At 37.1% G+C, this 12,779-nt stretch overlaps 1 protein-coding gene across 2 annotated transcripts in view; it reads right to left on the bottom strand.

Annotated features, from left to right (window-relative positions):
* epb41l4b (erythrocyte membrane protein band 4.1 like 4B) overlaps nt 1-12,779 on the bottom strand; it is a 33,558-nt gene that overhangs the window by 19,654 nt on the left and 1,125 nt on the right. For both annotated transcript variants that reach the window (XM_087812510.1, XM_087812511.1), the window contains exons 2-5: nt 4,958-5,062; nt 4,836-4,878; nt 782-860; nt 472-516 (exon numbers count right to left, since the gene is read on the bottom strand). In XM_087812510.1, the coding sequence (XP_087668636.1) occupies nt 472-516; nt 782-860; nt 4,836-4,878; nt 4,958-5,062 (272 nt within the window). The remainder of the gene's footprint in view (nt 1-471; nt 517-781; nt 861-4,835; nt 4,879-4,957; nt 5,063-12,779) is intronic.

Below are 12,779 nucleotides of genomic sequence, written 5' to 3'. Positions count from 1 at the left end.
GTGCCATAAAATACTTGTATAAGAGAAAAAACTTAGTACAATCGTCTGAATTTTTTTTTTTTATATTTCTGGACTTTATTCCTTATTTTTAATTTGAAATAAATGAAATAATTTTGAATTAAATAGAATATATTTTTAACTTGGCTTTTATCACATTTTATTGTGTATAAATGTGTAACTTATTAAGCTGTGTTATAAAATATAATGGCATTAAATGACATATTTCTATCTCTCGTTTCAGATTGTGTTCCTTTTTACAACCGTCCCAGTTATTCAGTCTCCTCACAGATAAACACATAGTTTTTAATCTACAGAAGTGTGTGTGTGTGAGAGAGTGTGTGAAAGGACTTACTGTCCCTCTCGTCCTACTTAGCTTGAACAGTAACTAGCATAACATGTGCGCCGACATTCACTTGTGAACTAAAATGTTTACCACGTCGCGTCACTGCTCAGTGAAAAATGACGACTTACTTGCCGGACAGAACGTCTTGTCTGAGCTGCAACACAAACAGATACCTGCAGGGGAGAGGGAGGGATTGGGGGGAGAGAAAAGGGGGAGACTGTTGAAAGTGATAAATCAACTGTTGAATCGAAGCCGTTTTCCTTTCGTCTGTGACACACACGTTTGTTCCAAAGTCTCCGTCCGTTTGGCCTCGATTTATATCTGCTCAGGTAATTAGCCTCGACCCCCCCTTTAGTTCCAGCTCATCGTTGACACTCTGGAGAGTAACCTGAACGTGTGTGTGTGACCGTGAAGGTGTGTGTGTGTGTGTTTGCGTACCTTGTGAATTCCTCTCGCAGATTATTTGGCTCCGATGAATAAAATTTCACCCGGAAGAAAAGTCTGTACGTCAGACCGTCTGAAACACAAATGGAGAAATGTTCAAAGACACAATAGACGAAGGTTAGCAACATAATGTGGCGACAAAAACAAAAAACAACACAGCCGTCATACGAGATAAAGCAGCCGGTCCAACACGGAACTTGTGACCGGATCGCATGTGAATAAATTGTTTATTTAATTTCTGTTCTGTTGATTTCAACTGTCTGAAAGGTGTTTTATTTAGAAAAAAACACCAGATTTTGTCTGAAATAACATAAGTCTGAAACTTTTGATTAATCAAAACGCTAGTTTCAGTGAAGTTTATTCAAAAAGTAAACCTAAATAAAAAACAAACTTTATATGGAACATTTCGTTCTCTTGCCAATTCAGCTTTATGGCAAGATTCTAAGTTGGTGTTTTTGCTATTCATTTCTGAAGGTCGTTCCGAGAAAATAATGTCCATATTAAACTAGAAACTGGGGACACCTGAGTGAAGTCCTGCTGATGCTCTCAGCTAAGACACACTAAGACCCAAATATTGTTAAATCCTTATTGCAAATACTTGTTCTATAGCTGGAACTAGCATTTAAATTTAATGCATGTATTTAATTCAGTTGTTTTGTATTTTTAAGTTGCTTTCAGTGACTAAATGTTGACCTTATAATTAAATAATCCACTTATCATAACACAGTATATAAAATAATTTTTGATTCGCCATTTAGTTTGACGCAACTATAAAGAGAACACTTCAAAATGGTTGATATTTCGAAAACAAATGTGTTTTTGGTATCCCTTGTGTTGTCCCTGGATCAAGGTGAACGACCTCCACTGCTGCATATGTATTTATGGAAGCCAGGGAGGTCGTTCACTTTGAACCAGAGATAACACAATGCATACCACAAACACATTTGTTACCGGGCCTTCGGGTCACCTTGACCCTGAGATAACACAAGGGATACCACAAACACGTTTGTTTACTGGCCTTCGGGTCACATTGACCCAGAGATAACCCAAGGGATACCACAAACACATTTGTTTACTGGCCTTCGGGTCACCTTGACCCTGAGACAACAGGGATACCACAGAAGCATTTGTTTAATGGCCTTCGGGTCACTTAGACCCAGAGATAACACAAGGGATACCACAAACACGTTTGTTTAATGGCCTTCGGGTCACTTAGACCCAGAGACAACACAAGGGATACCACAAACACGTTTGTTTACTGGCCTTCGGGTCACCTTGACCCTGAGATAACACAAGCGACACCACAAACACATTTGTTTACTGGCCTTCGGGTCACCTTGACCCTGAGACAACAGGGATACCACAGAAGCATTTGTTTAATGGCCTTCGGGTCACTTAGATCCAGAGATAACACAAGGGATACCACAAACACGTTTGTTTAATGGCCTTCGGGTCACTTAGACCCAGAGACAACACAAGGGATACCACAAACACGTTTGTTTAATGGCCTTCGGGTCACCTTGACCCAGAGATAACACAAGGGATACCACAAACGTGTTTGTTTTTGGGCCTTCTGGTCACCTTGACCCTGAGACAACACAAGGGATACCACAAAAACATTTGTTTAATGGCCTTCGGGTCACTTAGACCCAGAGATAACACACGGGATACCACAAACACGTTTGTTTAATGGCCTTCGGGTCACCTTGACCCAGAGATAACACAATCGATACCACAAACGTGTTTGTTTTTGGGCCTTCTGGTCACCTTGACCCTGAGATAACGCAAGGGATACCACAAAAACATTTGTTTATTGGGCTTCGGGTCACCTTGACCCAGAGACACAAGGGTTAAATATAACCTGTATTCAACATCCACTATTTGGACTAGTCCACTTACAAGCCATCCACTCCTCCATCAGTCAAATAGTTCTCATTAATGTGAGTATTTTCTTCACCTCCTTCTTCTCTTTGAAAAGTTTTCATTTCCTTCAGCTACTCATTAAAAAAGGGCAGAAAATGGTTTCTTTTCCTCCTCCAGAAAAAAAGACATGAACCTGACAACAATGCATCTTCAAATTGTGTCCACTAATCCTCGACTGTCGAAGGATAAATCCCAGCCTGGAATCATAACCAAATAAGGCTGTTTAGGGAGGCTTCGGAAAACACGAGCCAACATAATGACATTGACATTTCCACGGAGCCTCCACAACCGACGCCAGACTTAATGTGCAGCAACGCAAGCACTGCAGTAAAAACATGAGCATCTGGGCAGCGAGGAGTTTAAAATAACTGAATTAATTCGGTGGATTATGGTAAATAAACACGGAAAGTGGATCTGAATAGAACTTGTACAACTGCTGAAGCGTGTGCAGTGGTCAGTGGCTCTACAAATACAGGAACTATTGAAGGCGAGCTAGAAACAAGGTTATCAAAAATCGAAATGATTATTTTATCTTTCTTTATACTATACCAGAAATTCAACATCCAATGGTTCCCCTTTTCATTTTTTAAAATGTATTAAAGTGGTCCACAAGTCTAATAAAAGTTATTTTATTTTGAAAAAAAAGATGGCGGTTTCTCTGAAGTAACATAAGCCTTTGCTGACATGTCCATGACGCTCATTTCATTCATTATCCAAACAATAAGCCTGTGAACTAGTGTTTTAATGTAGCGCTACTAGCATAAAATGCTATAAAACGCAACAATAAAAGGGGGGTAGATATACCTCAAAACGTTGTGAGCAAGCAGCTTTTTTTCTTTTAATTCAATAGCTCATCACCCTTTCTTTTCCGAATGTTCCCCCAAATCAAGACCAATTAAGGTTGACTGACAGGTAACTATCCAATCATATTGAACGGGCTGTTTAACAAAAAAAATGTTTTATATGTTCAACAGAAATTTAAAATTGATCCTGAAAGAAACTGGCAGCCAATGAACAGATCTAATGATCGGGGAAATGTGAGTTCTCCTACTAGAGCAGCTGATGCGGAATCAAAATATTGATGCTTTTTTTAACAATTAAAATGTTGAAATTGAATTGGTTTAATCCATATTTTTTATTGCAATTTATTTCAGAATAAATGTATAAAGCTGGATATTTAAGAATTTAAAAATAAAAAAATAATAATAATTTTCTAAATAAAATATTTTTTAATATGTAGCTTTTAAATTTAAATTGAACTCTCAGCCATTCATAGTTCCACTATTGTACCAATAAACAATATTCAATATACCAAATATTGAATTCAATAAGAAAGAAATTAAACCTTTCAAAATATAAATTATTGAATTAAATGATTCAAAACAAAAAAAATAGCTTAGTGAGCTATTGATCTAACTCTCAGCCAATCATGCGACGCGCAGATGATCATGTGACGATCTAGAAGTACTGGTGCGTTAAGTCATTTTTATACTGAATTCAAAATCCTATAAATGAAAAAAAAATAAAAATGGTATTAGTGTAAATATAATTTCAAACTATGTGTAAAAAAAACAACAATTAGATTGTATTATTTTATTATTTAAAAAAAACAAAGTGAACCTTTAAAAGAAATTAAATCATGAACACAACCTTTCAACATACAAATGATTGAATTAATTAAATAAATTAAATAAAAAAAGTTTCCAAATTTCAAATGTAAACTCCTTATATAAACCACCTTCAATCTTTAAAGAAAAATAAATGAAAGTTGAAAAATCACAAGGACACTTTTAATTCATTGATAATATTAAGTGTCATGTGGTACCATATGAAAGCTGAATGAACTTGTTTGTTCTTCTATAATTCATGTGCATTAGTAGTTTTCTTTCCTTACAGTCGAGGCGTCACCATCACTCCTCCTCCTCCTCCTCCCTTCTTTATCTCTCCTTCTTTCCCATGTTCCCGGCAGCCGAGCAAACAAGGGTACGGCTCTAATGCAAATGCTAATTGCCATGTCAACATTTGATGAAGCGCCACCTGCTCCCCGCACTCACCTGCCTCCGCGTGGCCTCGCTCTCCCAGGAACATTCTATCACAAGTGAGGCGCGACCCCGGATGAACTCACCTCTGATCTGCTTCTTGATGAGCTTGGCCATGTCCAGCCAGTGCTGCCGGGTCAAAGGAAAAAGAGGGTTTGAGGCGTCAGATCAAAAAAAAAAGGGAGGATGAACTATTTTCGTTACTCACAGAGACTTGGTCCGGGTCCATGTACTGCAGTCCGAAGTACTCGGTCTCCACCAGGTCGATGTGATACATGATCTGGTCGAAGAGGTCCTGACCTTTGCACTTGCTCTATGGAAAAGCACAATAGGGAAATTATCTCCTGGCGTGGTGGGAGTTTTTTTGTTTTTTTTAGAAGGAATCTGATCTGCAGGGAAAATGAGTCTGGAGTTTCGGTGTCTGACACCAAATACTAATCATGATATTTGGGGAGAGTTTCTGTTTGTGGACTGGAATAAATATTGCGGCTCCACTACTGCGGCGCATTTTAATCAGAATGATTCTATAAAAAGCTGCTGGAAATATGCGCCGCCTTTTTTGTCTCAAGGATCCACACGAGTCACTTTAAGGTCCAAACAATAAAAATCCAATTCTATTGAAGGAAAAATGCACAATTTAGAAGAAGGTTAGAATTTCCTCGATCAGCTGACTATTGATTCTTTTATTGGGATTTTTTTTTAAAGAATTTAAAAATGAACATTCTTCTAAATCAAGCTACTTTTACTGTATATATTTTTAATCTTAAATTAATTTAAACATTTGAATGTCTGTTGCCCAAATATTAAATTGTTGAAATAAAAAAATTGAATTTAACAGCAATTAATTCTTTATATATACAAATGTATAATTGTATTAAACAATTTGGATATTTAAAAGGTAGATTTTATTGAATAATTGAATAAAATAATTTGTTTATGCATTTGTTCTTTTTTTAATAATCAATTTAAAAATTATTTTATATATATATATATATACAGTATATATACAGTATATATACATATATACAGTATATATATACAGTATATATACAGTATATATATATATATATATAAATTGAAAATGGTAAAAAAATCAATTCAAAAATTCGCATATTCTCTAAAAAAATATATATATTTATATAGAACCTTTTTTAATTTTTTAATTAGAGCAATAACTCGATGTGTAATAATTAAAAAATTAAATTTATATTATTACACAGAGAACTTGCTCTAATTCCAATATATAAATTATATAATATATATATATATAGTTTTTATTTAATTTGTAGCCTTTTAAATTGAGTATTGTCTGGCAGCAGTATAACAACATGTTCATATTTATTTTAAATGGTTACAAAATAAAAAAAAATGCTTATCTATGAATTGTTGGATTTGTAAAATGTTAAAAATGTCAATTATTATTCTTATTTTTAATTAAAATAACATTAATCTTTCAATATATAGTAGAAATGACTGAACTCAAATATTTCAATGCTTGAAAAAATTGTTCAACATTTGTTCGCACTGATATACTTCCATAAATAAGACTTTTCTTTTTCAGTTAAAATGGTCTGAACATTATTAGTTTTTGTATCATACTTGGGCTCAGATTAAAGTAGTAACTCTAAAATCCACAAGATTCCTGTAAAAGGTCAGAGCTAGACATCCCCTTGAAAACACCATCAGTGTCATTTTTCCTTTTTTTAATTTAACTTTGTATCAAAACAAGGAAATAATGTGAAATATGAGTTGATCATTGGAATATCCCTGGAGTTTTTATCTGGTGTGGTACGACTTGATACTGAAAGTACATTTGATACATGATCAATTAAATCACTTTCTAACATAATAAGCACTGAACGAGTCATGATCCCATCAAATTCATTGTTGCATCTTCATGTGTTTAACGGATTTGTTCCGTCTGATCTTCCTTTTATACCGTGATGACGGTACAAAACTGTTTAACCCATGCAAGAGTGGCAATGAGTTCACTGGGAGGGAGTGAGATGAAAACAGAGAGGTTTAAAAAATGCTTTCAATTTCTTCTTTCACAAATTGTCCCTGATTTGCTGGGACTCCTGTGTTTGTCTTATGTTGTCTTGGCCTTTTAAAGTATATATTTTAACTGTGTATTGTTTTGGATTGTTCAAGCGCTTTGTGACCCTGGTCTAGAAAGATCTTTACAAAAAACTATTACTTGCTTACTTACTCTGTACGCAACTAGTAGTGTGCATTGGCGAGTATCTGACGATACGATACATATCACGATACAGGTTCAACAATGCGATATATTCAGATATATAGCAATACTACGATACATATAGGAAAAAAAATATATTTGTAGTATTGTCGAGTACTTGACTCTGGTGTTGCAGAATTTACAGACCACATGACTCTTGACGAAGTTGTAACTGATTTCATTTGTTTTGAAACCAACATATGTCCAAACATCGGCTTTAAAAGCTGCTGGAGTCGACTGTATCCTCTCGTCTTCAGTCATTGCCAGGATCTTTGTAATATTGTTCTAGTACTTGACTCTGGTGTGGCAGAATTTACAGACCACATGGCTCTTGACAAAGTCGTAACTGCTTTTCATTTTTCAAACCAAAATATGTCCAAACATTAGCTTTAAAAGCTGCTGGAGTCGACTGTATCCTCTCGTCCTCAGTCACCCCCGGGTTTTAAAATTGCTTCTTTAGTTCATCAGGACGTAATGGCCAGGGATTGGACTCAAACATGGAATAAAAAGCTGTGACTATTTGCATGTTAATTGTAAATAAAAAATACTAAATAATTTTTTTAATGGATTTATCGTTTGTTTTTCTTAATATCGATACAGTACTGTTGATATCCAGACAGTATTATAGAAAAGATGTTGCAATTTTCAAGCGGATCGACACTTTCTTAACCCCTAGTACACAACATATATAAAATAAACATATATGAAGGGACTTATTTTAAATAAGGAAAAGGTATTATAAAAAAGATGTTGCAATTTTTAAGCGGATCGATACTTTCTTACACCCCTAGTACACAACATATATAGAATATACACTGTATATGAAGGGACTTAAGGGACAAAAAGGTACAGTATATAATGGTGAGTACTGTAAGAGGAACATCTTGACATGAAGTGTCTCCAGTAAACCGAAGGTGACTCGAACATGTCAGGACAACAAATGTTTTTTTAAATCCCCTTCAAGATGGAATGCGACACGTGACTAGGGCGTGGTCGAAGAAGCCGATCACGGTGAACTTTGGTTCCTTATAGCTCTTATAGATCGCAACAATTGACGAGGAAACAAACGTTAATCCGTCGTCGAGACACTCTTGAGTGCCAGCGAGGCGTACACAAGACGACTTGTTTTTGACAGTCAGTCGTAGGTGGCGGCTCCTGCGCACCTGTTCCACTGCCTGTGGGAGAAAAAAAAAAAAAGAAAAAGTACAGCAGGCGCAGACCTGCCCGAGCACACCTGTGACTAACAGAACCAGCCGTCTGACAACTCGCTCTGAGCGGCGGCTTCATCTCGAGAAGGTATGACCGGTTGACGCATGCATCAGCAGCAGCAGCAGCTCCGTGACACACACACACACACACACACACACACAACCTTCAGAAAAAAAAAAAAAAATGTCCAAGAAAGCACTTTCGCACACATGCCCACACACTCGCGCCGCCCACCCCTCCTGTGCACTCGTAACACTCCGTGACACACTCGTCCCCACAGTGGGAAATCAGATCAGGGGCTCGGGGAGGAAGAGATGGATGAGGAGGGAGGATGATGATGATGATGATGATGAGAGTGAAAGAAGACGAGTGAGAGGCCGGACCACCGAGGGGCCGGCGCAAACATACGGTGGTGGAGGGGGGGGGGGAGAGAGTCACAGTGCTGTGCGTGTGAGCAGAAGGGTCCAGATTGATGGCGTAGAAAAGAGCAAACAGAAAAAAGGGGGGGCCCCCGGTCTATTTTTGAATGCCGTGCGATTATTATTGGGTGTAAAGTGATGAACTGGCCGATCATGACACCATCTGGAGCGGCTCCTCTGACTGTGCCACACCAAATAAACACCTACTGATGGTTGGAAAAGGCCACGGAGGACGACTCGTTCGTCCGGGAAATAAAATACATAAAAAGGAGAATAAAAACTAGTTCTCTTTGCAGGAGAAGCGAAGACAACCAGAAGGCTTGAGATGAAAAGCGGCAGTAAAAACCACAGTCATCCATCAGAGACTCGTAGCAGAGCTCCTGATTTGTGGAACAGTTCAGTGCCCTCGCTTCATAAACCTTCAGGTGGAGAACGTTTGAAAACATCTTCCAGTCAGAGCTAATAATGCCTGTGGAAAGCGTCATTTGCAAATATTTATTTGACTAAGCGAGAATTCTGAGCCGCTCTAGTAGAAGAACTCACATTTCCCTGATCATTAAGACTATTAACTGGCTGCCAATATCTTTCAGGATCAATTTTATAATTCTGGTTCTTAATTTCAGAGCTATTCATGGTCAGACCTTCCATCAGTGATCTGATCCAGCCTTACACCCCAGCTCGGGCTCTGAGGTCTGTGGATCAGAATCTACTGATGGTTCCTGAACACGGTTCCGGACCAGAGGAGAGAAATCCTTCCAGACTGTTGCTCCTAAGCTTTGGAACGATCTTCCTCTCCTTCTGTGTTTGATGATCTACTGACTCCTTCAAAAATACATTTTTATTTGTGTTTTTATCCCTGATTTTCTAATACTCCTGTGTTCGTCTTATGTGTCTTGATCTTTTAAAGAATATGTTGTTTTTGATTGTTCAAGCGCTTTGTGACCCTGGTCTAGAAAGGCGCTTTACAAATAACCTTTACTATCTTACTAACTTAAAAAGAGAGACCATAATTTTCTGACTATAAACTGCACTTTTTAAATATATAATTAGAAAAAATACACAATTAAATGCTGCCATAATCGTTCCCAAAAGTCTGAGTAACTCCTTAATACATTTCAAAATATTATTATTGATAAATATAAAAAATAGCCCCCCCCCTCCGCTGAATACTTTCGACCTATTTATTTTCATAGTTTTTTAATGTTTTCAGAGACTGTGTCATGAACATACAACCCAACACAACTTTTATTATAAGTGATCAATTGCCACTGTCACAGTAGAACAAGGCACTAGTTCTTAAGTAACTATGATGTATTTAAAGAATGAAATAAAGAGAATTACCTGGTATTTGAGATGGTGAAATTGTATTTAAATTAATAAAAAAAGGCAATATTATGAAATCAAAAATGATAAAATGATTCTAAAGAAACTATTAAAAGAAGTGGTTGGAACATTACTCAGTTTTTCAACGTGTACACTACGGCATTAAAAGTTTTCTGTTCGCCTCAACAATTCCATTTAGTTACAGATTTCAGCCAAAGAGAAGGTTTATCAAGCGAGCGTGGATTAGCATTTATCTCGAAAGCCAAACAGAGAAGACGACGGTCAACACGCTAAACTATTCCGTTTGTCTGCAGGGCCAAAGAAAAGCAAACATAAACGTATGATAAGTGACTTTTTTTTAACTCACTGGTTGGACAATCTGACAAAACTATGACACAATCGTCAGCTTTACTCTAATGTTGGTGCAACAAACACAAAGATCCCTCACAGACGCGATGACGCAAGCTAGCATGGTAGCAACATGCTAAGCTAACAAAGGTCAGTTTGAAACTTGCTTCCCTTTTGTTTTTATATTTTAAAAGGTCATCGAGTCGAGTCTCCTATTACAGCTGAAGACATCAAATAAACCATTACATTGTGTAAGTAGTTGCAAGCTTGAGACCTTGGCTCCTGCACGGGATTGAGTCAGAAGTGTCAATGTCTTTGTAACAGCGAGAACTTGTAAGTTTTACTCAAATACGTGGGCTAGATTTAATATAAATAATTATGTATATGTATTTAAAATGATAAATAACATGTACTCAAGGGAATTATTTTAATTAAAAAACGTTTTTAAATAATGTTTTTGTTAAATATAAAGTTAAAAAATGTAGATTTATATTAAGAATTAGATTCAAAACATGCATTTTGTAAGTAATTCATCCTTATTCACTTTTCTTTCCTCGACATTATCTTATTTTTAAATTAAAACATGAACAGAGAAAGTCAAGTAAATAATAAAAGTGTGACAAAAGGCTCAAAACAAGTACTCCGAAAAACAAACAAGACACTAAACTTTTCATCTAACCCTCCTTAAAAATAAACCAAGCTTGCAGGTTAAAAGTTTATGAATCCGAAAATGATCCGGGGAAAAAAACTCCCTTTAATCTTTATTCCGAAAAGACATTTCCAGAGGCGTGATTTGAAATAAAAAAGGCTGCGTTTTTGCTTTTTGGCCTCAGGAATCTTTCCATCCTTCACCACCGAATAACCACCATTCCTGCTGCGAGCAGGAGTTTCCTGCTGGAAATTGTGATGTAGTTTTTCATTTCTAGGAAACAAAACACTCCATAAAACTACCTAAAATGCTGGATCTGAGCTGCACTGGAACGACAGCGATGACCTCGTTCCACACGGAGCTGCAGCTCAGAATCGACTTTGAAATGGACCGTTTGAAGAGAAATGTTACTTTAAATGATAATAATTACTGTTAACAGTGTGTGCAGCGAATATGCATTCAATGATTGTGTTGTCAAAAATCTCACCATTGTGTGATGTGTGTCCGCTCTTTGTGTGTTTGTTGTTGCCAACTCTTCCTGTGTGTGTGTTGTTGTCGACTTTTAATGTGTGTATGTTGTTGTCGACTCTTCATGTGTGTATTTTGTTGTCGACTCTTCATGTGTGTTTGTTGTTGCCATCTCTTCGTGCGTGTGTGTTGTTGTCGACTTTTAATAAGTGTTTGTTGTTGTCGACTCTTCATGTGTGTATGTTGTCGTCGACTCTTCATGTGTGTATGTTGTTGTCGACTCTTCATGTGCGTTTGTTGTTGCCATCTCTTCGTGTGTGTGTGTTGTTGTCGACTCTTCATGCGTTTGTGTTGTTGTCGACTTTTAATGTGTTTGTTGTTGTCGACTCTTCTTGTGTGTATGTTGTCATCAACCCTTCATGTGTGCCTTTTGTTGTCAACAACCCTTCATGTGTGTATTTTGTTGTCGACTCTTCATGTGTGTTTGTTGTTGCCATCTCTTCGTGTGTGTGTGTTGTTGTCCACTTTTAATGTGTGTATGTTGTTGTCGACTCTTCATGTGCGTTTGTTGTTGTCGACTCTTCATGTGTGTTTGTTGTTGCCATCTCTTCATGCGTTTGTGTTGTTGTCGACTTTTAATGTGTTTGTTGTTGTCGCCTCTTCTTATGTGTGTGTGTTGTTGTCAACTCTTCATGTGTGTGTGTGTTGTTGTCGCCTCTTCTTATGTGTGTGTGTTGTTGTCGCCTCTTCTTATGTGTGTGTGTTGTTGTCGACTCTTCTTGTGTTTATGTTGTCGTCAACCCTTCTTGTGTGTGTTGTTATCGACTCTTCTTGTGTGTGTTGTTGTCGACCCTTCATGTGTGTGTTGTTGTCGACCCTTCATGTGTGTGTGTTGTTGTCGACTCTTCAAGTATGTTTTGTTGTCGACTCTTCAAGTGTGTGTCAAACTCTTCATGCGTATGTGTTGTTGTCACCCTTTCTTGTAACTTTGTCGCTTCTTCGTGTGTGTGTGTTTATGTTGATTCTTCATGAGTCTCTCTTTTGTTTGATTCTTTATGTTTGTGTTGTTGTTGTCGACTCTTCATGTTTGTGTTGTTGTTGTCCACTCTTCTTGTGTGTAAGTGTTGTCTTCTCTTCATGTTTGTGTTGTTGTTGTTGTCGACACTTCTTGTGGTATAAGTGTTGTCTTCTCTTCATGTTTGTGTTGTTATTGTCTACTCTTCTTGTGTGTAAGTGTTGTCTTCTCTTCATGTTTGTGTTGTTGTTGTCTTCTCTTCATGTTTGTGTTGTTGTTGTCGACTCTTCATGTTTGTGTTGTTGTTGTCGACTCTACTTGTGTGTAAGTGTTGTCTTCTCTTCATGTTTGTGTTGTTGT

The sequence above is a fragment of the Callionymus lyra genome, chromosome 17 (assembly GCF_982586985.1).
Source record: "Callionymus lyra chromosome 17, fCalLyr1.hap1.1, whole genome shotgun sequence".
NCBI classification, from domain to species: domain Eukaryota; kingdom Metazoa; phylum Chordata; class Actinopteri; order Syngnathiformes; family Callionymidae; genus Callionymus; species Callionymus lyra.
Note: the sequence above shows the minus strand (reverse complement) of the source record. Positions and strands in the feature narration are given on the sequence as shown.